This window comes from Triturus cristatus, chromosome 6 (assembly GCF_964204655.1).
Source record: "Triturus cristatus chromosome 6, aTriCri1.1, whole genome shotgun sequence".
Lineage (NCBI taxonomy): Eukaryota > Metazoa > Chordata > Amphibia > Caudata > Salamandridae > Triturus > Triturus cristatus.
In genome coordinates, this window is record NC_140589.1 from 1477450692 (window position 1) to 1477477975 (window position 27284).

General features: G+C 46.7%; 2 protein-coding genes across 9 annotated transcripts in view; one reads left to right on the plus strand and one right to left on the minus strand.

Annotated features, from left to right (window-relative positions):
• FAM161A (FAM161 centrosomal protein A) overlaps positions 1 to 4487 on the plus strand; it is a 103360-nt gene extending 98873 nt beyond the window's left edge. For all 4 annotated transcript variants that reach the window (XM_085612583.1, XM_085612581.1, XM_085612585.1 and 1 more), the window contains one exon: positions 410 to 4487. In XM_085612583.1, coding sequence (XP_085468709.1) covers positions 410 to 548 — 139 coding nt within the window. In that variant the 3' untranslated portion in view covers positions 549 to 4487. The remainder of the gene's footprint in view (positions 1 to 409) is intronic.
• An 8728-nt stretch (positions 4488 to 13215) lies between these two features.
• LOC146821570 (uncharacterized) overlaps positions 13216 to 27284 on the minus strand; it is a 352265-nt gene continuing 338196 nt past the window's right edge. For all 5 annotated transcript variants that reach the window (XM_085612586.1, XM_085612587.1, XM_085612588.1 and 2 more), the window contains one exon: positions 13216 to 14324. In XM_085612586.1, the coding sequence (XP_085468712.1) occupies positions 14192 to 14324 (133 nt within the window). In that variant the 3' untranslated portion in view covers positions 13216 to 14191. The remainder of the gene's footprint in view (positions 14325 to 27284) is intronic.

Sequence of the window (27284 nt, forward strand, 5' to 3'; positions counted from 1 at the left end):
GCGTGTTCTCGACTGGGCTCTGCAACACAGCCCAATGGAGAACATGCCACGTGCGCATGATGGTTTGGCCAGCCCCAGAGGGCACTTAGGAGTGCAAACCACTCCTCACTCTTCCGGAGCCAAGCCCCACCTGGGTCTGAGTGCCACATAGAAAAATACAATTATAATAACGTTTTCTTTAACTAGAATTGTATTGTACTAAATCATGTGTATTGAAAGGAACATAAAACACATCAATTACTCTGAAAAGTTATGTCTATGTTTGCAATGTTTCTAGAAACTCTTAATTTCTTGATACTTCTGATGCTCATGACGAATGCCTTTGTTTATTTCACGCACTAATCATTATCCATTAAGCACTTGTTAAATTTTCTTTGCTTCTCAACCTGTATCTGTTTTACTTTTGCAGTCTTCAAGCAGAAAGGGAACATGTGAAGGACTCTTTTGATGAGGAAATAATTCAGGATCACTTGGAAAGAAAGCATCCTGAACATGAAGACGACAACTATACGTCAGATGACACATGCAGCGAGGAGGAAGCTGACTGAGAGCCACCAAGATACTTTCAAAGAACTGATCGAAGCAGGGAGCAGTATGCTGAGATCAGGGAGTGGGTGGTTTGAAGATCCTGGGTGCAATACTGCAGCTGATCCTTGACCATTACATCCTAATTTTACTTTTTATGACTGAATTCAATGGTTCAGAAAAGAGACCCTAGCCCGTTTTTACGTTGTATATATTTTTAAAATATGCTTCACTTAGTGTATATTAAAATTAATGTTTTCTAATTTATGGTAAATCACTTTGAAGTTGAGCTGATTGGAATGCACAAAGCAAAGACATGATTTACACAATGTGTGCATTTATTCATCGATTTACCAGCCTTCCTAAACATCAAGTAGTCCCCAAGAGCACATAGTAGCCTAAAGTCGAAGGCACTGGAATTGGAGCTTGGAGCATTTGATTTAGGCCAGGTATTTCCACTTAAGCGCCATGTTCCTGATCAAGTTGTCCACTCCCAACTGTCTTGATGACACCCTGCTTAAATTTCACCTAGTTAGAGAACTAATTTGTTACCATAATCAGGCTGAAACTGTGTTTGCATGTGTATCTATCATCTTAGCAGGACATTCAGTTTTCTGATAAAGTAATAGCTAATAACCATTCAGTAAGAAATATCTACCTCCTCTAAGATACCCTGATTGCCTTGTTTGTCTACCTCATCCACACGTCTAGCTCAAGCTCAATGGAAGCTTCCTAGGTTTGAGGTTCCATAGGCTGCTCCTCAGCCCACTTTGTGAATTACCAAAGGAAATTAACCAAGGAAATCCTCTGACAGTCCAATATATTTTGCATTGAACTTCATAAAAGTGTCTCTCTCTTTGGAACTAGTGTTGAGATTGAAGGTAAGGTTATTTTATTATCCTCATTCTTTAGAACATTGTACCCCGAAGCATTGCACCACTCTCCATGCTATCTCGATAGCCTTATCTGTGGGGGTTTTATTTTCGGTGAGCAGTGTCTCTACTCTTGTTGCTTTTGTAGAACAAGAGCTGGTTTACAATTAGATCACTATCTGACATTACACTTAGTTACAAGACTTCGAAAGATCACAGTGCATTCATCCACATGGTCAGCTACGGGTGTAAAGTTGTCTGACCAATATTATATTGCACTTAGGAGAGATATGCAAGTCTAAAATCAAAACCACTATTGCTAAGCTATACTCATTTGCTTTGCGAGTGCGGTGTGAAGGAGTTGAGACCCTATACATTTCATAGAACAGGGCGATAAGTTTACATGAGAACAAGTCGCTAACTGGATGGCTTAAGAAGTGTTTGTTTAATGTCCCCATCACCGAAGAACTCAAAATGGTGCACTAATAGAATTAACAAATAGTGAATGATACAAGATGTAACATCTCATTAATATTTACCTGTCACCGAAATTATTGTACCCAAAATTAGTAACTTAAAAAAAGAGGAACAATTAGGTATTCCTGAAAGGTTAAAGATTGTGTTTTTCTATTCTCCAAATGTGAGTTTTCATGAACTTTGAAAGACATCAAAGTTAATTATTGGATGGCATTATCCTTTAGAAATTAGACCTGTTTGTGTGTGTGTGCTTGCCACTCGGGTCAGCTGACTAAAGAAAGCACGCCTTAGGGCACTGCTTACTTTGATATGAAGTATGCCAGAGTTCAGTATCTGTACTCATTTTAGACCATTAGTACTTAATGGAGCTTACCATATTCTTGAGTGCACTGGCTTTGCAGCGATCAGACAGTTTTACATTTTTCATGACATGAACCGCTGCTGATGCTGCAGCTTTGCCTAGTGTGAGAGGCATGCACATATTTGTATTCCAAAAATGGCACCACTATTGCAAAGAGGCAATGCCACTAGTGTCACACAAGCCCGTTACCAGGCGCTGCCACACTCTCAGGAACAGAGGGCCACTGGCTCAACTTGTGTTGGCTCACTTGAGACAGCGTGGTCCAGGCCTGTGCTATATGTTGCGCGTCCCTTCCACTGAACGATCCAACAATGTAGGAGATCTTCTGGCCCGACATGTGCGGGACAAGATTTAGAAACCTCAAACAAAACAAACAAGTTTGCAAGTTGACCTATGGCAAGCAAGTAACATATCCAGTATTTTTTTCACTGAATTCTGGTACTTCTGGTTTGTTTCCTTTATAAATACTGGATCGCAAAGGAACAGCACTGGACAAGCCACCAACATCCGATATATAACAATTCAGAATCAATGCATGCATGTAGAACGCAGCTCATTTGAAACACATTACAATGTGATGAAGTATTGTTATTTATATAGAGCTGTGCAAACCTACTCGCGGATCAATGCCGTAATGTGCATAGTGATAGGTCTGACATGGAAGCTTGAAAAGGAGCGCCTCGCTGCCGCGACTCTTTTAGATTGAGATGCCACTACTTCAGAGACAACACACTGCAATTACGAATATGGAGGATGTCACTGTATCAAATAAGGTATGTTCAATAGCATTTAGCATTATTTTAGGGTAATTTAGGTAGTGGATAATGTTCTTGTTGATGGGATCAATGTAGTTACCTATTTTTCTTACCTTTTTGATGTAGTTGTAGAGGAGGTCATGGAAATGAACCTTGCACTGTAATGCACGGCCCTACATTAGAAATAATATGAGTGGAACTGATGATCGCAATGGGCACCTACTTCCTTAGACCATTTTTGGGTTCTGGCACTTACTTGTTTTTATAAATGAAGCTGTATATCACAGCCCCTTTATGTCAGACCTACCCGTTAGCTATGCATGCACCACTCAAAATTCATTGAAGAAACCACTCAGCGTTATAAGAATGCCCTCCGCTACCCTTTCATGAAATAGCCTGTTGCAAACCATACATGTATAATCTCTTGCAATGTGCACCAATGTGCTAGGTCTGAAAGGATTCAAGCACTCCAAAGACTAAGGGGACTTTTTTTGTCAGAAGAACAGTCATCAGGCAACAGCAACACGGAGTCAGGCCTGCATAAGTAGCATAGTCATCTAATAGCTCACGTTTATGAAGGAGTGAAGACCTGTTTCAATTCAGTAGAAACCCTCAGCACAAGGCTGATGAGCTCAAAGGGCAGCAGGATTGAACTGCAACCGTAGGTTCTGTAACTACAGAAAGGGTCAGCAACCCATGCCCAGAACCATCACATTCAGAATCCAGAGTCGTCCTCTGTGGAGATATTTCTGGGTCCAGCTGGTCCATTGTATACTTCTAAGATGAAGGCAACACAGAAATCCACGTTCTTTACATATTTATTTTGAAAAATACTGTTCCTTTGTTACATTTTCCAACATGGCATAATTATATTTTTTTTAAAGGAATATCTTTCGTAATGCGTTGATTCCTCTGCTTTGAAGATCGGGGCTGTTTTAAAATTATGCAAGAATATTTAAAACCTTTTGGAATTTCTCAGTGTTCTTCAATAAATGATACCCCAGACACAATAATTTTACGGTTGGTTTTTCTATACTCGATAGTTGCAAAGGTTGACATTCGCTGCCAATAAGTTCTATCAATGTAGTGGGAAAGTTCTGTATGGGTTAAGTAAATGAAATGTAGGCTTAGCTTCCTAGACCATCAGAGCAGTTCCAGGGTATGGACTTTTCCAAAACGGATGTAGCGAAGCACGGGCTTCCGCATTACACTTTGTACATTTTTTATCAAGATTTGTGTTCGTTTTAGGTATGTGAACATGACTTAAGCACATCTGAGAAATATGGAATACATGCATTTTTATTACAAAGTTTGGTTACTTGTTTTACCTAATTTATCAAATATATGAGATCAAACTTCTGCTGTGATAATGTGAGCGTACATGCCAACAGACCCAATTCAAGAGGGAGAGTCCATATTTTTTAAGCCAAAAATAGCTTTATTTTACCTGTATCCCACCTAACATTGCTTCTGCTTCAATAAAAAATACATTCCCAAGTTTTTGTTTCTCCAAATCTCTCTCGTTCCTGTTCTAAAATGTTGGCATGCATGTGTGAGTGAAAAGAATTGCCAGTTTGTAGCTACCTGAACTTTTAGGAATGAGTGAAAGAATACAAGGCCTGATGTAACTAAAGATGATGTCCATTCTGTGTCTATAGGAAAATGTGTTAGCACATTTGGGCCATAGTCCTTGTGTTTCAGAAAACAACAGCTGGTGACCGTGAACCAGTTAAAACATTTAATTTCTTGGATGATTTTTCGGTTTTACCTAGACACAGCATGCGCTGTATCTTCGAGACCTTTCGTTCTCTATCAGTGGGTTTAAAGGCCCCCATTACTTACCATTGGTTGGCACTCATTTGCTTGCTTCTTATTGGTCAGCTGCTGTAGGCTTTCTTCCTCTTCATGTTTGTTCATTGCCTGGAGTATGGACGCATAAAATGTGCTCAGACAAATTTCTGTGTTTAGTTATCATGCTGAGATAAATTTTCTATTGCCACACGAGAGGTGTACAATCAAGTATAATCTGTGAGAATGTGCTATTACATTTTTGGGAACCGTGTAGACCAGAACACCCTCTGCAAACCTGTATGCACATATGGTATCCTTACATTTAGGAGGCTTCGGTGAAAAATCCACTATCACCCATTTATCTAAGGTATGAAATAGACACTTGGCACGCTTTGGCAAGTCCTCCTAGATTGTAATCAAAGCCTACTTGCCTAACTATCCAACTGGCTAGTTTTATTCAACAGCAGGATCTCTTAGGTCACACCCAGTTTAGATTCGGGTGCTGTCATAGCACTAAAACCACACTGATAACGGCCACAGAGGAGATCCGATGTATTCTGGATAATGGAGGACGTGCTGCGCTTATATTGCTACATCTTTCTGCGGCATTCAACACCGTCAATCATGCTCTCCTGATTGACCGCTTGGCTCATATCACAATCAGAGGTGTTGCTCTCTCTTTTAAGATCTTTTTTTATGCGAACGTGAACAGACAGTGTCTTTAAAAGAGTTTGAATCCAACTCCTTCTCATTGCCCTGCGGAGTGCCGCAGGGTTCCTCATTGAGCCCAACACTATTTAACATGTACGTGACGCCTCTTGCGCATCTGATCAGATCGTTTGGTTTCTCCCTGGTATCATATGCCGATGATACCCAGATCGTGGGGTCCTTCCCTGATTCCTCTGATAACACTGAACTTAGACTCCTTGACTGCATGTTGGCCGTAGAGGACTGGATGGACAAAAAGTTTCTTAAACTGAGTTCCAGCAAGACAGAGGTCCTCCTTTTGGCAAGGACACCACCCTTTGGACACCCTCCTGCTGGCCACAAAATCTAGGGCCACTACCATCTCCTGTTAAAAAGGTCAGAAATCTTGGCGTCCTTATGGACAAGATACTTGCCTTTGTTGACCAGGCCAATGCCACGTTCAGAATGCTGCCCCTAGGCTTTTGTCAGGAATCCACAAATTCCAATCTGCTAAACCAGCTCTACTGGTGCTTCACTTGCTTCCAGTCAAACAAATAGTCAATTTCAAAGCCCTATGCATCACTTTTAGGGCTCTGCACGATCTTGGCCCAAAATTATCTCAAGGATCAGCTCAAATGGTATCTGCCAAAGAGGCCCCTCCGTTGAAGTGCGGCAAAAGCATTATGATCCCTAGGTTCAGGCGCGCCTCTTGGGGCAGTGGAAGATCTGTTACAGGGCCTTAAAAACTTTGGAACTCCCAGCCACTGCATATTAAATCTCAGACAAACTTGCTTTCCTTTTGCAAGTCATTAAAGACATGGCTTTTCACCTATTAACCTAGCTTGCACGCTCCAATACTCAGTAGCGCCTTGACGCATCCGGGCAATTGTTTGCGCTTTATAAACTTATTTAACATAACATTCTCTATCCATTAAGAAATAGGTTTTTAACGTTTCAAAACTATTAATCAGCATAATGATGCCACTCCTTGTGCCAGGTTACTTTAGGGCCAATGATGAGTATTCACTGGAAAATCTCCCAGATATTGTACCCAAATCAGAGAAAATAACAGTGGATAATGATAGACAACTGAGCACTGTTGTCTGCGTTAATTTCAGTAACCAGCATCTTCACCGGCAAACATGCCTTGCAGTACAGTGATGTAAGTAAGTCTCGTCCATTTCACGGTGCTATGCAGCTTCCGGAGACTTGTTAGTAATGTTGTTCCTGTTCAGCCAGCTGAATTTAATCTTTTAACAGGTTCAGTTCCAGTCACCGAAAAAACAGGAGGGTGACTTATGTAATTCTGCAGAAAATGCAGTAGACTACCTCCAAAATCAGTAAGGTTTGCAAGCATGTCAAAGTCGGGGAAAATGGCTACTGCTTCACCTATCAAGTATTCATGACATTGTACTGAATATCACAGAAGTTTGCTATATTTGGGTACATCTTTACAGGTATTTAAATAATAGCAAATTCGGCGAAAATCTCATGTTTTTAAACTGCTACTTAGGTAAAAATGCCATAATCGCAAGCACTAGTACAGCTGGGGGCTGAATGCAGGGCTCAGCCCCTGAAGCTCAGCGCTAAATTCATAATTATAAAATTCACACCTCCCCTTAGCAAAGAATTAATGCTAACCTCCCCATAAAGCCTTTGCCCCCACGCCCCTGACTCCCAGCACTAGCTTCATAATTGTAAAATTGATACCGCCAGGGCCCTTAGGCAAGGATTATTACTACCTCCCTCCCCCACCCCTCCACCACTCTTAGGCAGGATGGGGAGAAGAAGTTACCCACTACCACTGCCCTTGGGTTAGGCAATGCGAGGGTGGTTGTCTCAACTGTATGGGGGTACAATGCATTTCAGAAACATATCTCCCAATTTGTATCCCTTAATGCCCCTGGCCATGAATCTCTGCATTACCATGTTGAACGTGTTCTGGACATCTAAACTCGTTCATGTGTTTATTAAATTGAATGCTTTTCTGATACCCGTACTGTGACCCCCCTTCACCCCCACCTAGTCCGCCTGACCTATATGCATTAGTTCTCCTTCCGCCATTGCTTAGCGTCTGGCAAGAATTTTCCAGAGTTTTATTTTTTACGTTCATCATTGAAAGAGGTATATATGACTCTGTTTAAAGGGTTTGTTCCTGTCTTATGAAGAACTACAATCAGCACTTCCCTGAGCGTTTCCAGCAGCGCTCCCTTCTCTAAAGCTCCATTATACAAGTTTAGCAATGGGGAGGGGTTCCAATAAAACAACAGAGAAGCCACCATTCCCTGTTTTAGTTGTTGGATGGCCCAATTTATAGTTTTTATTTCTATGGGGATGCTTAACGTCTCCCTGGTCCCCTCTCCTAGTTCACGCATCTTTGCTTCAGTTAAGATCTGATCAATCCCTGTCATAAACTGCTGTGTGTTCACTGTGAAGGCTAGAACAGAACCATTGGAATCTACTATTCATCACACCTTGGTCCATCAGGGGGCCACCTGCATGATTTGGAATTGACAACATTGTTCTGTTAACACCAGCTACACTAGAAGATGTCTGTACTCCCCCTCCCCCCCCCCCATTGTGTTGCATTTCTATGTACACTCTATACTCTATAGTCATGCTTGCCTAACCTAACCCTTGCTTCCTCTAGATCCTCCACCTTCTTACTATCCCGTTGTTGTTCCCCGTGGCCTCGGCCATCAGATGATCGATTTGCTGAATTTGTTTTTCCAACGTACTTATTTAGCTTGTTAGAGGTTTCCTTGATCCATGTGTTAGTCACATACATTTCCCTTTACAGTGACCTTAAGTGCTTCCCATAGTGTCCCAGATGAACTCACCAAGTTTGTGTTATGAGAGACAAATTATTTTTATTACTGCACTGAGTTCCACCCTACATGGGCCGTCGAGTAATGCCTTTGGTTCCAATTTCAATTGTGGTATTGGTGTTACTTGCTTCCCCCAAGACCCTGTCAGAAAGATGCATGATCAGCTAATGTGAGGTCCAAATATTCAGACTTTTGGTATTCCCCTATATGTTCAGGGTCTGTAAAGGCAAAATCGATCTTCGAAAATGTAGTGAAGAGTAAAACGAATTTTCTCACACCACCCCATGTTGTGATTGCCATATATCTAAAACATTTAATTGATCCGTTGCTTCTAAAAGTGCTCTAGAGCACCGCCCTACTGTTCTATTGGTTGAGTTAGAAATGCCAGTTGCCTATTTGCAATATCATTGAAATCCCCATCCATAGGTTTTTTGTGTTGAACATACAGTGTGAGAACTGTTGAAATCTCTTTGAAAAATGAGAATATGTTTACGTTTGATGCATACGTGTTCAGAGGGAAATTGGGCGTCCACTTGATGTCTCTGACACCCCAATGAACCTGACATTAGGGTCTTTGAAACTTTATCTGGCTTCACTGGGACACCAGGCTCCATCCATATAGCCGCTCTTCTTGACAATAATTAAATTCAGCATGCCACAGTGAGCCACTCTGAGGTTTAGTTTGAGTTTTTTGTGTTCCGGGGCTATTAGATGTCTCTTGCAACACTGCTATTGGAACATGCCTCCTACAGAGATATGAGCAAATTATTTGTCTTTTAACTACTCCATTTACTTCACGCACATTCTAAGAATAAGTCTGTTGGATCCATTGTGTGTGGTGGTATATTTCTAATCATTGGTGATTGGATCGACCACCCACCGGCACTGTGTAGATGTGAGTTCCTTACTGTACTCTTATTGCTCAAAACTTCTAGTCTTTACCGGCACTGTGTAGATGTGAGTTCCTTACTGTACTCTTATTGCTCAAAACTTCTAGTCTTACTTGTGGGGCCACCCCCAACTCGGACCCCAAAATTCGTACATGTAGTACTACCCTTCCCTTCAAACAAACAAAACGGTATATCACTCAATCTCACATATAGGATGGGGTCACATCAGTCCTTCTGGCTGGAATAACAGCTCTTATCAGACCAATTCATCCCAATTTCCAACCCATTCAACCGTTCCACCCTTCTATGAGCACATCTGCTCTGTATTGCATTTGTGAGACCCCCCGCCCCCCTGACAAAAAAACACACATTGTTGCAGGCTGCAGCGGTGAGACCATCATACACCATACATTATTGACTCCCAGGCCTTTGGCCAGCGCTGAGCCCCGAGAGATGAGCGTGTAAGGACCAGTCCCAGATACTCTTCTTCAGCCCTTCTCCCCCCTGCAGTGCTGATGTGAGTCAGAGCCCCCTGCCTCCTCAGAGCAGCATGGTACCGTGCACGGCCATTGGTCCAGCGTCCTCCACCCCTACCATGGACTGCCAGGACCCATGCCTCCAGGGATTCCCTCTCACCCCATGCACCGCTTCTTATAGGGGTGAGGGGGTTGTCTCTATTTGGTGGTGCTCTGGAGCCACAGCAAAGTGTGTCTGTTCAGACGGCCATCTCTCCTATGGGGGGCATTTATTTATAAAAGAAATTTAATTTTGAGAAAAACAAATGTTTTCAAACCGAGATTGCAATTTCTGCAAATATTTCACCATCAACAGGATGGGAATAGAGGGGCAGCGGGACAGAAACAGGGATGAGAACAGAGGGACAGGAACAAATAAAGGTGCTGAGACAGAGGGACAGGAAGCCATATGGACAGAAACCGCACAGTTACTATAAAAGAAAGACAAGGACATACTGAGAGGGTCTGAGACATGGGGATGGGGCAGAGCAACAAACAGAGGCGGAGAGGGACAGGTTGAGTATCAGGGACTGGGGAAAACAGATGGACACAAAGAAGGACTAGGACAAAGAAACAGAGAGGAACAGTGTAAGTAGGAGACACACACACAGACATAATCGTATATCCACACAGCCATTGTCATACAATAGGAGACGTACCATCAAATGCCCCCATGTACCCAGCAGCAGTCCACATGCCCAGTCACAACACATCCCCATCATTTGACCATTTTGACCATAAAATGCCCCCACACACCCCTATCGGCTGACCACATGCCCACTCGCAACACATTCCCATCATTTGACTACATAAACATAATTTGGTCACACTTCCACCATCTTAGGTCCACATGATCACATACAAGCAGAGTCACAATTAAACACCCACACACACCACCATAAGATTATTACCATCATACATTCACCTTCACATGCTGACAAACCCACCATCATATAGAGACACACACCCCCCTACACTGACAAAGCCATTGTAAGCCATACTTCAACACTCCCACCATCATAGGGCCCAACATTCACCATTATATGACCACACACTCACTATCATACACCCATCCACCATCACATTCCTGCACACGGACCATAAACCCACACTGCCACCTTCAAATGCCAACACTCCCACATCATGTTCACTCACCACATACAACACACCCACCATCATTTGACAGCACAAACATCATACAGCCACACTCCCAGAATTATATACCCACTATCATATTACCCCATCCACCCACACCATCCTATACAAGCATATAGCCACCATTAAACACTCACACACTACCATCAGGTAAACACCATCATACACCCCCAAAACCCATTATCACAAGCTGATATACCCATCATCAAACTGCTGCACACCAGTCATCCTACACACACAAAGCTACCATCCTATGTCTACACCTACCACAATATGACCACACACCTGTATTATGGCCACACTCTCGCTGTCATACACCCACACACACGCCATCATACACCCATCATTATATGCCCATATACCCACCATCAACTGCCACAAAACAAACCTCATACACCAAGCAATTAAGTAAAACTTCATTAAGTTTAATAAGAACCCTAAAATCACAATAAACCCTCATACTGACAGTTTTGACCGTGAGGTCACCTTATTACCAGGGCGGCCCTCCTGTAGCACACCTTCGGTGATATAGCGGTGTAATAGTGCACCTTGGTAGGTCTAGGTCATTAAAGTGCTGACAGTTTCTTTAAGGCACTGGGGATCTAAAGTGCTGGTACTGGAGTACGTTTTTTTAAGACCTGCATCTCTGAAGTGCAAAGTTACTCATTTGTTAAAAAGAAGCATTCTATTTATTGAGTCTCTGGACTGCAATGGGTTGTCATATAACTAAATTAAAACCGGACCCTAAATAGGGCTGGGCCAGTTAAATAAACATAGTAATTCTGATCTCTTGAAACAGCTTAGGTAAAGCCCTGTGAATCTACGGTGTTAAAGGTGGAGTGGGACGGATTCAACCCGCAGAGCCTCCTCGGCAGCCTATGATGGGTTACTGCCAGAGAAGCCACGCTCTGCATGGTCCATACGTTCGATAAGACAGACTGTGTCATCGTGGGAACGCTGCCCCTCAGGCTAAAGAGCATTGCTCGTCGGCAAGTTCTAATGCCAAATTGAATGTACAGAGGTCACATCTAATATCTGCGTTCAGGTAAGAGGCTGGGACAGGAGCAAAGAAGGTGCAGTAAAATTTCTTGGGTTGCTCACATCGCCTGCACGTCATTGGGAGAGGGAGTCACCCACTTGGGACATCGGTCTAATGAAGAGCAAAAGCCAAAGCGTAATTCCATGAGCCTTAATTTAAAGTAACACCTATAGGTTTCAGCCAAATAGTTTTAATACTGTGGCCATTTTAAGAGTTAATCAGCATCAAGATCTGGCTCCTTTTCCTGGCTAACATACGTGTCATCTTATGGCCACACACATCCATCATCATACACTCACACATCCACACAGCCATATACCCACTGACACAGCGCCACACCCATCATTGATTGGCCATGCACCCATCATCATACACCAACAAACCAACCATAAGGTGTCCACACACCCGTCATCCTACAACAACACTTCCAACATTATACGGCAACCAAACCACAATCATACATGGGCACACCCAACACTGCACACCAACACACCCACCATCAAATGCCCGCACACTGACCTTTACACATACCATAAGACACTCACATACCCACTACCATACAAGTGTGCCACCATGTTCCCACACCCACCATCAATAGCTAAAACAAAATCAAAGAAATGCAATTCTCTACAAAAAAGAATCTAAGTTAAAAGGAGTATACGGTTGGCTAATACATTGATGACACCACAAAACACAAAAAGGTTTGAAACTCAAAAGTTAAGGTGAAGGGCTGAGTGAGTATATTTATGAGTGTTCAAACGGTTGTATGATTAACTAGCTGGAGTGATACTAAACATAAATGGTAATTTCAGAATAAAATTTTTTTGGGTGCATTACTGTGACATCATACTTTATCTTCTCATAGATTAGCATCAACTGAAGACTGATGTTATTTTAACCATTTTATTGACAGCTGAGAGCATCTGATATAAGTAGACATCTAATACAAGAAAGTATATTTAAAATGTACAGCTTATTTTATCACAGTATTGATTATGCACCTGTTTAACACCTACCCGTGTCACGGTATGATTTACTTTACACTGATTATTCATTGATAAGCAACTGCAGTACCTGGATAACTGCACATCCATTGATAATCAACTTCAGTACCTGGATAACTGCACATCCATTGATAATCAACTGCAGTACCTGGATAACTGCACATCCACTGATAATCAACTGCAGTACCTGGATAGCTGCACATCCACTGATAATCAACTGCAGTACCTGGATAGCTGCACATCCACTGATAATCAACTGCAGTACCTGGATAACTGCACATCCATTGATAATCAACTGCAGTACCTGGATAACTGCACATCAATTGATAATCAACTGCAGTACCTGAATAACTGCACATCCATTGATAATCAACTGCAGTACCTGGATAACTGCACATCCATTGATAATCAACTGCAGTACCTGGATAACTGCACATCCATTGATAATCAACTGCAGTACCTGGATAACTGCACATCCACTGATAATCAACTGCAGTACCTGGATAACTGCACATCCATTGATAATCAACTGCAGTACCTGGATAACTGCACATCCATTGATAATCAACTGCAGTACCTGAATAACTGCACATCCATTGATAATCAACTGCAGTACCTGGATAACTGCACATCCATTGATAATCAACTGCAGTACCTGGATAACTACACATCCATTGATAATCAACTGCAGTACCTGGATAACTGCACATCCATTGATAATCAACTGCAGTACCTGAATAACTGCACATCCATTGATGATCAACTGCAGTACCTGGATAACTGCACATCCATTGATAATCAACTGCAGTACCTGGATAACTGCACATCCATTGATAATCAACTGCAGTACCTGGATAACTACACATCCATTGATAATCAACTGCAGTACCTGGATAACTGCACATCCATTGATAATCAACTGCAGTACCTGAATAACTGCACATCCATTGATGATCAACTGCAGTACCTGGATAACTGCACATCCATTGATAATCAACTGCAGTACCTGGATAACTGCACATCCATTGATAATCAACTGCAGTACCTGGATAACTACACATCCATTGATAATCAACTGCAGTACCTGGATAACTGCACATCCATTGATAATCAACTGCAGTACCTGAATAACTGCACATCCATTGATAATCAACTGCAGTACCTGGATAACTGCACATCCATTGATAATCAACTGCAGTACCTGGATAACTAACTGCACAGTCAAGCTCAGAGAGTTCAGATTGTACAAAAGCTATACAATAACATGTAGATACATCTCTCCAGTGCTTCCTTCATTCACCATCTTCATAGATGACCCCACACTTCTTCAGGGCTCTCTTCACATGCGGCACTGCCTCTTCCAAAAACCATCTTCGAGCGTACATAATCTCCATCACATCCAGCAGAAGGTTGCGCTCTCTCTTCCTAAACACAGAGATTCAAGATTAACAAGTTTCCCTAGTTACTTTATGGAAAAAACATCTTCCAATTTAGCAAATGGCACAGAATAAAGGGTTACACCTAATCAATTGAGTCACATGAATGAAAATTAAATGAATTGGTATGCTCTGCAATTTTAGGTCTGAGTTATGTTATGTTACTTTAGGATATTTGTAAAGCGCATGGCTGCCCCAGCAATGTGGCGTCCCAGCGCTAGTCTTAGAAAGGACGGCAAGAGGATGGACAAAGGATTAGGCAGAGAATAGCCAGGCCTTCAAGGCTTTTCTGAAAGCTCAATGATTCTGAGTGCTCCTGAGGGACAGAGGCAGTACATTCCAGTTAGAAAGAGCGTTAACTAACTCTCCACAGCCTTTGTAAATAATAAAACACAAAATTTATAGAACGGAGGCCTTTCTGTCATTGGGTGCCTGGAGTGTCGATCACGTTTAGGATCAGTCCACATGACAGCTCATACGGAGTGGGGCAGCCCTTGCTTGTTTGAAGTGCAACCCACATTTTGGATCAGTCCGCAGGACACCCATTTGATAACTGAAGTGTCAGTCACCACGAGTGACTGCATTTTGCCCCTCTACATCTGAGTGCGCGGAGGGGAGGGCAGAACATTTAGAGGCAAAAGAGTACACTTCTTTACACTGTTGATAAGGTTCCACATTAGAAAGGATGAGGGCACATCTCTTACAAAAACACTAAACCCCTGACACACCACACTGGGGAGAGATCAGCTGCCATGGTCCACTGGTGCAGTACCGGCGCAAACAATGCTTGTTTCTCTCACATTTAATAGGCACAGGACATCTGCAGTACAAGCTTAATTATGAAATTCAGCAGATCTAACACATACAACAGGTACAGTAGAACAAGTTACTTACCTTCGGTAACGATGTATCTGTAAGAAACATTAGTTAGTTAGATTCCTCACCTTAGAATATCCCCAGGCGTCAGACTGGATCCGGAAGATTTTTCATCAGCAATACCCCTTGCGCGTCGCTAGGCGTCGTCTGCGGCTCCGCGTCCGTCGTCGGCGTCGTGCGCCGGGATGACGTCGTCTGAGTACTTAGACGCCGCCCTCGCGCGCTGACGTCAGTTCTTGTACATAGCCTTCCGCGCCAGGACCGCAGAGCCATGCAAAGACCGACACTGGTGCCAAAAATAAAATCTAGGGGCCTGAAAGGACAACCTTAACCCTAGATGTCAGTTCGCAGAACGGGGAGGATGGGTGGGTCGGTGAGGAATCTAACTAACTAATGTTTCTTACAGATACATCGTTACCGAAGGTAAGTAACTTGTTCATCTGAAAGAAACACGTTAGTTAGATTCCTCACCTTAGAATAGATACCCAAGCAATACCATCCCCGGTGGTGGGTCTGCGAACCAAGATCACACCAGAAAGTCCTGGAGGGCAGAACGGCCAAAGAAGCCATCCCTCCGGACTTGGCTGTCAAGGCAATAATGCCTGGCAAACGTGTGTAGCGAAGCCCACGTCGCCGCCTGACAGATGTCCTGCAAAGGGACTCCCCGTCCCAAGGCAGTAGTAGCCGCTGTGGCCCGAGTAGAATGGGCGCGCAGCCCAACAGGAGGGTCCTTTTTTGCCAAAGAGTAACAAATTTTGATGCACAGAACGACCCACCGAGAGATGGTCCGTTTGTGCACAGCTTTCCCCTTCTTAGCACCCACGTATCCAACGAAAAGTTGGTCGTCCACCCGGAACTGCTTTGTGCGGTCCAAATAAAAGGAGAGCGCACGTTTTGGGTCCAGACGGTGGAGCCTCTCTTCCTCTTTGGAAGGATGCGGAGGCGGAAAGAAGGTGGGCAAGGTGACAGACTGCCCAAGATGAAAAGGAGTCACCACTTTCGGAAGAAAGGAGGGACGAGGCCGAAGGACAACCTTGTCCGGATGAACAGACAGAAAAGGAGGCTTTGAAGATAAAGCCTGGATCTCACTCACCCGTCTAGCCGAGGTGATGGCTACCAGAAAAGCAGTCTTAAGAGTCAGAAGACGAAGAGGACAATTGTGAAGAGGCTCGAAGGGAGCGCACATCAGGAATGTCAAGACCAGATTCAATTCCCACTGAGGCATTACAAAAGGGACAGGAGGGAACGTGTGAGTAATGCCTTTTAGAAAGCGTGTAACCACAGGGGACTTGAAGAGAGAAGGCTGATCAGGAAGCCGCAAGAAGGCAGAGATGGCAGCAAGATAACCTTTCAAGGTGCCCAGGGCAGAGCCCTGCCGGGCCAAACAAAGAAGAAAGAGGAGAACCTCAGAAAGAGGGGCGGAAAGGGGATCCACAGCCTTTGCTGTGCACCATGCCACAAATTTGTTCCACCGGCAGGCGTATACCGTCTTTGTGGAGGGACGCCTGGCTGCCAGAATGATATCACAGACTTCAGGAGGCAAGTCAAATGGCATCAACTGCTGCCGCTCAATCTCCACGCATGGAGGTGGAGGCTGGACAGGTTCGGGTGGAGGACCGTCCCCTGCTGCTGCGACAGAAGATCCTCCCGAAGGGGCAGACGTATCGGGGGATCGGTCAACATACTGAGTAGCTCGGGATACCAGTATCTTCGTGCCCAATCCGGAGCCACCAAGATGACTTGGGCCCGGTCGTGCCTGATCTTCTTCAGCACTCTGGGCAGAAGTGGTATAGGCGGAAAGGCGTACAACAGACCGCAACTCCACTCGTGACGAAAAGCGTCGCCGAGCGAGTGCCGCCTTGGAAATTCCAACGCGCAGAACTGCTGACATTGCGCGTTCTCTTCGGTGGCGAATAGATCTAACCAAGGCTCTCCCCACTGCTGAAAGAGACCTTGCGCCACTTCGGAGTTCAGACGCCATTCGTGATCCATCATGCACCGGCGGCTGAGTTCGTCCGCTCTGGCGTTCAGAGAGCCCGACAGATGTTGAACCACTAGGGTGACGCCCTGGTGTTCCAGCCACGTCCAGAGGCGCAGAGCCTCCTGACAAAGGGTCCACGACCCCACCCCGCCCTGTTTGTTGCAATACCACATGGCGGTGGTGTTGTCCGTGAACACCTGCACGACACTGCCCCTGACAGAGGGAAGGAAGGCTTTCAGTGCAAGTCGGATCGCTCTCAACTCCAACAGGTTGATGTGGAGACGAGACTCCGCCGGAGACCAGAGACCTCTGATCTCCGCCTCTCCCATATGGCCACCCCATCCCAGGAGGGACGCATCCGTCACTACGACATGCTCCGGTTGGGGAAGGGAGAGGCTCCTGCCCATGACCCAATCGCGGTCCGTGAGCCACCACTGCAACTGCTGTGCAGTGCCCTCCGAGATCAAGACATGGTCGGACAGGTTGCCGTGATGCTGGGCCCACTGAAACTTCAGGTCCCACTGCAGAGCCCGCATGCGCCGCCTGGCGTGATGCACTAGTAGGATGCAGGAGGCCATCAGCCCCAGAAGCCGCAACACTAGCCTGACCGAAACCCAGGATAGAGGCCGAAAGATGGGAATCAGGGCCTGTATATCCCGGACCCGCTGCTCCGGTGGATAGACCCGGAACTGCGCCGAATCGAGAACCGCTCCAATGAAAAGGAGCTTCTGAGAGGGACTCAGGTGTGACTTCGGCACGTTGATGGAAAACCCCAGCAAATGCAGGAGATCCGCCGTAGTCTGGAGGTGGGAGACGACTGCCTGGGGCGAGCCCGCCTTCAACAACCAGTCGTCGAGATAGGGGAAGACTGGAACCCCTGATCTGCGCAGATGAGCTGCGACCACCGCCATCACTTTCGTGAACACCCAAGGGGCACTGGTGAGGCCGAAGGGGAGCACGGTAAACTGAAAGTGCTCTTGGCCCACCGTGAACCGCAGGTAACGCCGGTGGGCCGGCAGGACGGGGATGTGGAAATAGGCGTCCTGCAAGTCCAACGCTACCATCCAGTCTCCGGGGTCTAGCACAGCTAGAACCTGAGCCAAAGTCAACATCTTGAACCGTTCCTTCCGGAGGAAGGCTTTGACGTTCCGAAGGTCCAAGATAGGGCGTAGGCCCCCCTTGCCCTTCTTGGGAACCAGAAAGTAGTGGGAATAACAACCACGACCTACTTCTGGGCTCGGAACGCGCTCGACGGCCCCCTTGGCCAAGAGGGCGGAAACCTCCTCGTGGAGAAGATGCAAATGATCCCCCGAGATACGGTGGTGCTGCGGTGGCATGGCTGGAGGGGTCGTCTCGAAGGGGAGGGAGTAGCCCCTTCGGACGATTTGCAGCACCCACCTGTCCGATGTGATGGACCGCCAGTGGAGCAGGTGATGGCGAACTCTGCCGCCCACTGGCGTGGAATGGGCCTGAAAGCTCGGACTAGGAAGGCTTTGAGGCGGATGCTGCCGGGGTGGATGTGGGCTGACCTCGTCGTCCTCCAGATCCGCCTCGGCGGAACGACCGCGCGCAGGTTGGGTCTGCGGCTGGTGGCTAGGCGCACGTGAGGAGGCACCCCTTCCTTGGCCACGAAAGGGGCGAAAAGCGGAAGATTGCGACCGTGGGGCTGAGAGGCCCAAGGACTTGGCCGTAGCCCGGGAGTCCTTAAAGCGGTTCAGCGCACTGTCCGCCTTCTCGCCAAACAGGCGAGTGCCATCAAACGGCATGTCCATGAGAGTGCTCTGGACATCGCCGGAAAACGACGTGGACCGCAGCCAGGCGTGACGTCGAAGCGCCACAGTGGTGGAAATGGCCCTACCCAGCGAGTCCGTGGTGTCAAGCCCACAACGTATAGCATGTCGCGCTGCATCCCTCCCATCGGCCAGAGCCTGGGTAAGACGTGTCTGGACCTCCTCCGGACACAGGGGCAGCGCGTCCTCCACCGCATCCCACAGAGAGTGGGAATAACGGTCCAAGAGACAAGCGGTGTTCAAAGACCGCAGGCCCAAACTAAGGGAAGAGAACAGTTTCTTGCCAAACTGCTCCAGTCTCTTGGAATCCCGGTCCGGCGGGGCGGTCGGGAAAGAGGATTGGGAGGTGGAGGCCTGGATAACCAGGCTCTCAGGGGTAGGGTGTTGGGACAGAAAACTGGGGTCGCCCGGAGCAGGGCGGTGGCGCCTGGCAACGTTCCTGTCCACAGGAGGAACTGTGGAGGGCTTGGACCAGGTGCCCTGTAGAACGTCAGTGAGGGCCTCATTGAATGGCAGCAGAGGCTCAGTGGAGCCTGCTGCAGACTGAAGCACCTCAGTGAGGACGTTCGTCCTCACAGCCACGGCAGGTAGCTCGAGCCCAAGGGCTGCGGCCGCCTTGCGCAGCACCACGGAGAAAGCAGCACCCTCCTCCGAAGCCACAGTCGGAGGAGAGATGAATCCAGTGTCTGGCGAGGTATCCAGACCACTGGCCTCCCCCAGTTCATCTGCCCAGTCCTGGGACAGTTGGGCCTGATGGGCCATAGGATCCTCGGATCCCTCCCAGTAGTCCCCATCATCCGACTCCTGGTGTAGAGGAGAAAGTAACGGAGCCGGGCGGTAGACAAAATGTGTCTCTAGCGGCGCCTATCTCGGCGTCCATCGACGCCGGACCGGCGCCGGGCCCGGAGCAGGACTGAACTGGGGCACGACGTCGATCGGAGTCGACGTCGGCGGTGGAACCGGAGTCGACGCCGGTGGAGGAGGCGTGACGAGGTCGATCGGCGTCGACGGGGACTCGAGAACGGGTCCCTCGGGCGCTTGCGGCGTCGAGGCCGGAGCCGTCAACGGCGCCAGGGCCGGAGCCGCCGGCTGGCAAGGCAGCCCAGTCGGGTCCGCGGGGCCCGAAGGCGCACCAGCGGGCGCCGACGGCGGAGCCAGTTTCCTCATGGCCGAGAGGAAGGCACTGACTTCCGCCGGCGTCGCGTTAGTCCCAGGGACCGGAGGGTATGGGGACGGACGCGGCGCCTGCGGCTCCGACGGAGCCGCGGGGGTGGAACCACCCTGACCCTCAACCGAGTCGCGCGACCGGCGAGGGGAGTCCGAAGAGCGATGTCGCCTCTTGGAATGCTTCGACTTACCCGAAGACTTTGATCCCGACGACCGATGGTGACGTCGGCTGCGGCTCCGCGACCGATCCTTGGACCTCCTCCTGGACCGGGATCGAGAGGCGCGCGGAGCCGAGTGGCGAATCTCGAGGAGCTTACGGGACCGCTCCCGTCTAGCCTTCGATGTCAGGGCCTTACAGTCCGAGCACGACTCCGCCTCGTGGTCGAGGCCCAAACAGTACAGGCACCGGCGATGAGGGTACGTAACCGACATCAATCGGTTACAGTCCGTGCAGGCTTTAAACCCAGGCATCCTACCGGCACCGGTGTCGATATGACAGGATCAAAAAGGATCAAAAAAGTTAGTCAAAAATTGACAAAAGGGGTAGCTCTCCCGGATCTGCGCTTACTGGCGCGGAAAAAAGAAGAACTGACGTCAGCGCGCGAGGGCGGCGTCTAAGTACTCCGACGACGTCATCCCGGCGCACGACGCCGACGACGGACGCGGAGCCGCAGACGACGCCTAGCGACGCGCAAGGGGTATTGCTGACGAAAAATCTTCCGGATCCAGTCTGACGCCTGGGGATATTCTAAGGTGAGGAATCTAATTAACGTGTTTCTTTCAGATTATGCATTTACAGAGCACACTTCCGTTATATGCCACAGGCTGACCTTAGCTGACAAGCAAGGGCAGCAGAGCAAGGTTCCACGACACAGACAAGCTAGGTACAGCAACAGAAGGGCAAGCTCCACCCGGACAGGTCAGGTACAGTGCAGGAATCAGTAATGCACGTTTTCCACACACACTGGGCAAGTATAGATTAATATTAGCAACCTATAACGTGCAAAGCTACCCCGAAGGGTTTTCTGGCCAGTGGCGTAGGAGGGGGATGGGGGGGTCTCGGAGTGGACCCCCCCACTCTTTCATGCCGCCGCCGTGCCTGCCACGGACGACACAAGGGCTAGCTACGCCACTGTTCCTGGTGCAAGAAAGATGCAGATCAAATGTCCCAGAACAATGACTTAGAATAGCCACGTCTTTTTGCGAAAGGTGACAAATGACTTACAATTTCTGAGACCGTCCGTCCGTCCAGTAAAGAATTCCACAATTTAGGACCTTGTAGGCAAAGGAACTGTCTTTCATACGGGTTAAACAAAACCTTGGTACCATAAACAAAGCTGTGAGCAGAGATCTGCAGTACAAGCTTCCCTAGCTCACTCTAGGAGCAGCATCGAGCTTCACGCAGATGACCGGTACAGTGCAAGCATTTGTAGCACAAGTTTGATTCACAAAGAACAGGTACAGGATGTGTATGCTTGTGCTGTTGATAAACATCCAGTGCTCGCTTCCTGACACAGACCAAGTACAGAGGGGCAAGCGCAGCCTTCAGCTCTCAGACTATAGGCCATCGTCCTTATCTCCTTGTACATCATTCCTACACTCCATGAACTGAATACTACACCAAACCCTACTGGCACCACTCCACTGCATGCTGAATCCTCCTCATCCTCTGTCAATCACGGCCAAGATGTATACGGAATAAACTACATTATGTTCCCGTTAATGGAACCTCAATCAGTGCTTCCAATCCATGCAAGGATGTTGAAACATCCACCACTATGCCCAACAAATGCCAACTCAGCACACCACGGTGCACCACCCGTTGTGAGTTCAGAGATTCACCAACTGACTTGGCAGACGATGATCTTCATGTCCCTGTTTTGTTCTTTCCCTTCCTATTGCAGCACACAGACGCCCACACTTAGCCTTTCACTTTGTTCTGTCGAGACTCCCATCTAATATCTCACTTACAAAGTGTGGGATCGAAAGTTAGCCGAAATAATATACTTTGCCTTTCTGAAAATGAAGCACTCTGGGAGAGATAACTTAGGGGCATATTATCAAGAAACGGCGTTAAAATTATCGCTGCTTTAGTGGCAGAAAACTGCCGCTAAATCGGCGATAATGGGCTTGATAATATGCCGCAGAGAATTCCAATAGAAGCCCATGTTCTGGTGTCAACATGGGCTTATATTATCAAGCCCATTATCGCCGCTAAAGCGGCGATAATTTTAACGCCGTGCTTGATAATATGCCCCTAAGTTCTCATTTTTTCTCACACTGGTAGGTCATGTCCTTTCCCAGGAAGTGCAAGCACTATTACATTTTGTTTAACTGGGGGGTTTATACGCCATGCTGGAACGGTGGCAGCCAATTATGCCATTATGTTATTATTAAGATAAAATGTTCCCTACACTACTCCGCATTCCTACATTCTTATGTCCTAGGGGTAAACATGAGGATGGGGATTTTGAGTTTAGGGAGATCCTTTGGTTTGCCTTTTTAATTACATTTATATTGATTTGTCCCAATACACTGAGAAGAAAAAACCGTCATGAAAAAAACAATGATTCCATTGATCAATCAGCACTACTATTGCATCAGTAACTCCAGGACCAAACAGGTTCGCAAAACCACATTTACATATTGTGAAAATTGCCAAGATGCATCAGCCCTTGTAATCCCTTACTAGATACACTTCTTACCGCTGCACTACCCACTTACAAATCTGCCTCCCTTGTTCCTTCCATGTACTAATTCAAAAATATCCATTGCATTAGCAGCCTGCTCCTAAACTACCACAGTCTAAGCATAAAGTTGCACAATGTAGAACAAGCAATACTGGACATTGACCTCCCAGGATCCTTCTTGTATCGTGGGCAGAAGACGAAAGCTGCTTTGCGTCCTTCCATCTATGTGCCTACTAAGCTCAAACATTATAGCCTCCCAAGAGAAATCTGGGTCACCCCTTCAGTCCAGGCACCAGGGCTATAGGGGTGGCACAGTGGGCTGTAGACCACTGACGCAGAACACTCATCCATTACACAACTGTTGGGGCACATGCAGATTTCCAAGACATCTAAATTACCTTATGGAGCGCGAACAGTTACCCAAAGGGTGTCCTGGCGTTTGTGAGTATGCTTGGCAAGAGTACCAAAAAGGCTGCAATACCTCATTTAAAGAACTAGGGAGTTAAGCTAAGTCTTAAGAGCTTTAAGGAAGGCTAAGTGATCGCAAATTAGCCGAATAGATAGCGGTAGAGAATTCCAGTGCCTGGGTGCCAGGTAGAATAAGGCAGAAGCAGCCAATTTTTGGCAGTAAATCCGCAGAACTGTGAGTGGGAGGTTTGAAGGTTTCTGGATGGCTTGTAGAGAGGGAGTTTGGCTGGAATATTGGCTAGGCCAGTCGCATCAATTGCACATATCGGGGCTGGAAGCCAATGAAGGGGAATGCTAAAGCAGAGATGTGGGCATTCTGGGGAAGGCAGAATATCGGATGAATAGCAGCATTTTAAATATGGTTTAAGCAGATCAGTGGTTCATGAGGGAGACCCAGAGTGCGCTGCAGTAGTCGAGTCTGCATAGAACTGTGGCTTGTACAACCAGGAGTTGTGCTGTGGGTGATAAGAAAGGACTGCTTTTTCGAGGCAAACAAAGCTTGGTAGAAGAAGCCGGTATAAAGTTTCCTGACTTGGGTAGATAGAGTAGGATTATGATCAAGCTAGAACTTAACTTTGGGTTTCTTACGTTGGATACTGGAACAGAGGAAGGACCCAGCTCAGCAGGCCACCAGTCAAGAGAACAAGGGTGGCCTCAGCTTCCCTAAAAGAAGGATTTCTATTTTGTCAGTACTCATTTTCAAGAAATTATTGTTCACCCACCTGACAACTGTTAGAAGACAGTTTTGAAAGCTAGTGTGAGCATTAGCATTGGTGCCAAAGAGATTACAAATGATTTGTGTGTCATCAGTATATGTGCAGAAGACAGATGGTAGGAATAGATAAGTCTAGCTAGTGGACAAACTTACACATTAAAAAAAGAGTAGAGCTGAGGGAAGACTCTTGTGGAAGCCCAGGTCTAACTTGTGAAACTTAGATCTAAAAGATGGGAGGTGTATAGCCTGTGATCGATCCTGCGAGAAAGGGAAAATCAAGTCAAGAGTCTTACCCCTTACACCGACCTGAACAGGAATACTAAAAGGATTTTACTCAATACAGTGTTGAAGCCCACTGAGATCAACAGGGCCGGGGCACTGCTTAAATACAGATGTCCTCCAGTACTGAGACAAGTGCAGTCAGCGCCGCGGTGAGTCTGAACCATGACTCTGCTGAATCGAAAACTTCATCATGTTCTAAGAATATAGAAAGTTGAGTGTTGACTTCCCTTTCCAAAATCTTGATTGCAGATCTACCCCCACTTCTACCCCAAACTTCTATTGATAAAATGCTACAAAGAGCAATAGGGGTGGTAGTAACAGAAATTGAGCGGACGGAGCGTAGATTATCCCTAACCCCAGACTTACAAGAATTATGTGCTGATCCCAGTTCTGTAACCTCGTTTAATGACATCTCGGTCACTTCAACAGTGTCACTATTATGTACTCCAACAATCAAGGAGGTTGGCACTATTCCGAAAATATTCTTGGGGAAGAAGGGCCCGGCTAGAGGCGCTAAAAAGTGCACTTCAAGTAGGCCCAATACAAGGATCTCTAAACCAGGGGCAAAGAGAAAGAAAATCGAGGGAGATTCTTTATTGGACACTGAGGGTGATTTAGCACCCCAAATTGTTAGTGAGGTCCAGGAAAAAATAGATTATATAGAACCCCCGTGGTTCCCCATCTTATTGAAGTCCCTTCAGTTACAATTAAAAAATTTGTTGCTTAAGATTCTCCACCGAGTTTACGTGACGGGTCCCCGTTTGGTCTCGATGGGGTTTTCTGAGGACAGGCTCTGTAAGCGGGGCTGCGGGCTCAGTGCCACCTTTCTCCACATCCTATGGGAGTGCTGCGAGGTGGCGGAATATTGGCGCCAGGTGCATGAGGTTATGAGACTAGTCACCGGGGTCACTCTGTTGCCGGAGGTGCGTCGCTGTGTTCTGAATGTGTGGGAGCCCAATGACTATAATGCGGCCCAGACTCGGTGGGCGGCCCTGGGGAACATGATCGCAAAGAGAGATATAGCGCAGCTTTGGGGTTCCCAGCGGCCTCCCACCGTGTCCGTATGGAAGGAGAACATGGACTGGTGCATGTTCAGGGAGAAGACTGTGTATGTGGCTCGTGGTAAACCGGGGGCATGGGGTAGAATCTGGGGGCAGTGGAATGAGTATCGTGGGAATATCTGTGCTCCCCCCCTGGTGGATATGTCTGAGGTTGCCTTGTCCCCCTGATCCTTGAAGGTTCCTTGCTTATCTGGCACATCTGAGTATAGAACTGGCTCTCCCGTGGCCCCCCCCTACCTCTCAGTCCTCCTTCTTATTGACCACTATCGGGTGGTCGGATGTGGAGTCCCCCTGCTGTGGTCAGATGCCCATTTCATGTCGTCTCGCCTCGCCTTTTGTTTTTAGTTGTTATTTATGTTAAAAGTGTGTATCCTGATTTCCCCTATGTGCAGTCTGAGCTTCTGTAATGTGCGGAGCCCCCGTGGGCCAGTCATTGTCTTTGGCACTGTGTGATCCTTTTTGATTATTAGCGGCCGGCCCAGGCGGTTGTAGGCCCGGGCTTGTATCCTTTTTTCTGCACAATAAAATGTAAAAAAAAAAAAATTGTTAAAAGAGGAGTTTGCTCACATCCACGCACGTCTAGATAAGTTAACAATCTCACAAGGGCACAGAAAAGACAAGGAAGTTGTTCCAATTCCCAGAGATACAGTAATAGTTAAAGAGGTCTCTGCTGGGCCCAGGCCATCCTTGAGAAGGGCCGGAAGTACAGATGAGGCAAGGGGAAATTGCACTAGCACCACTGCAGGTAAGAATAATACAAGAGGCCCACCAGTAGATATAGTAGGTATCAGGGGCTGTTCTGTTAGTGAGGGTACAGGTATAGTTGAAAGCCCGTCGTCCAAGCCGCCGGCAAAAGAAGCGCTTAAGTCCCGTAATTTGCCGATCCTGGATCTACCACCGGCCTCAGTTCCGTATGTAGCTACCCTCTCCGGGGTTCCTTCTCCGACCTCGGGACTGATAGAGACTCATATTGACTTAAAAAATAAATGTCTCCATCTCTTCTCTAGCAGAGGGTTAAAAATAAATCCCAATGACATTTTGATGACACGCAGAGTTGACTGGTTAGGAAATAGGGCCAAAGATATTGAAGGAGTGTATATTATAGTAAATCTTAGGAAACCACATATAACACATTACATTCACTGTAATTTTGATCCTAGAGGCACACGTATTGAGTGCCTTCCACTTATTTTTATGTGGATGGGGCTACGAAGAGGGTAGATCGAGGTATTGGGTTTCAGGACTGGCAAACAGTGTACCCCCTTCGAAGGCAGAACCTCATGCGCCCACAACAATATCAGTTTAACATTCCATTACAAAACAGATTCCGGTTACTTGATGAGGTCAATTGACTAGGGGAAAAACTAGATGAAGGTATAGTAGAAAATCTTGAAGATGATATACTGCTGAAGGCTGATCCACAGTTATCGGAAGGATTATGTCCAATTAGCTTATGCACTATACCCCCCTTAGGTTGGAGGGCAATACCATCCCCACGTCAATCTCCTGATAGCATAGAGTCATTATCCACAAAAGTGATGGCACCCATTCCTGACATGGCTAATATGGAGATCATACATGCAGGGAATATAGCTACTCCTACACTGTTGGCCAGTTTCAAACCTAATCTTAAGATAGTGTCGTGGAATATTGCTGGCCTAAAAAGCAAATGGAACTGCCCCGAATGGGGAAAATTTATAGACTCATACGATATATGTATGTTTCAGGAAACCTGGGCAGTCGAGGACTATGTGCGCCCAGGTTTCGCTTCCTTTTTTATCCCAGCTACTTCTAATGGAAAGGGCAGGCCCTCTGGGGGTCTTTCAACATGGATCGGGAGCCATCTGGGGTGCGAAGTCACAACTGAGGCACAGACAGGATCAGATATTCTTAGCCTAAACTTGACATTCAATAAAAAA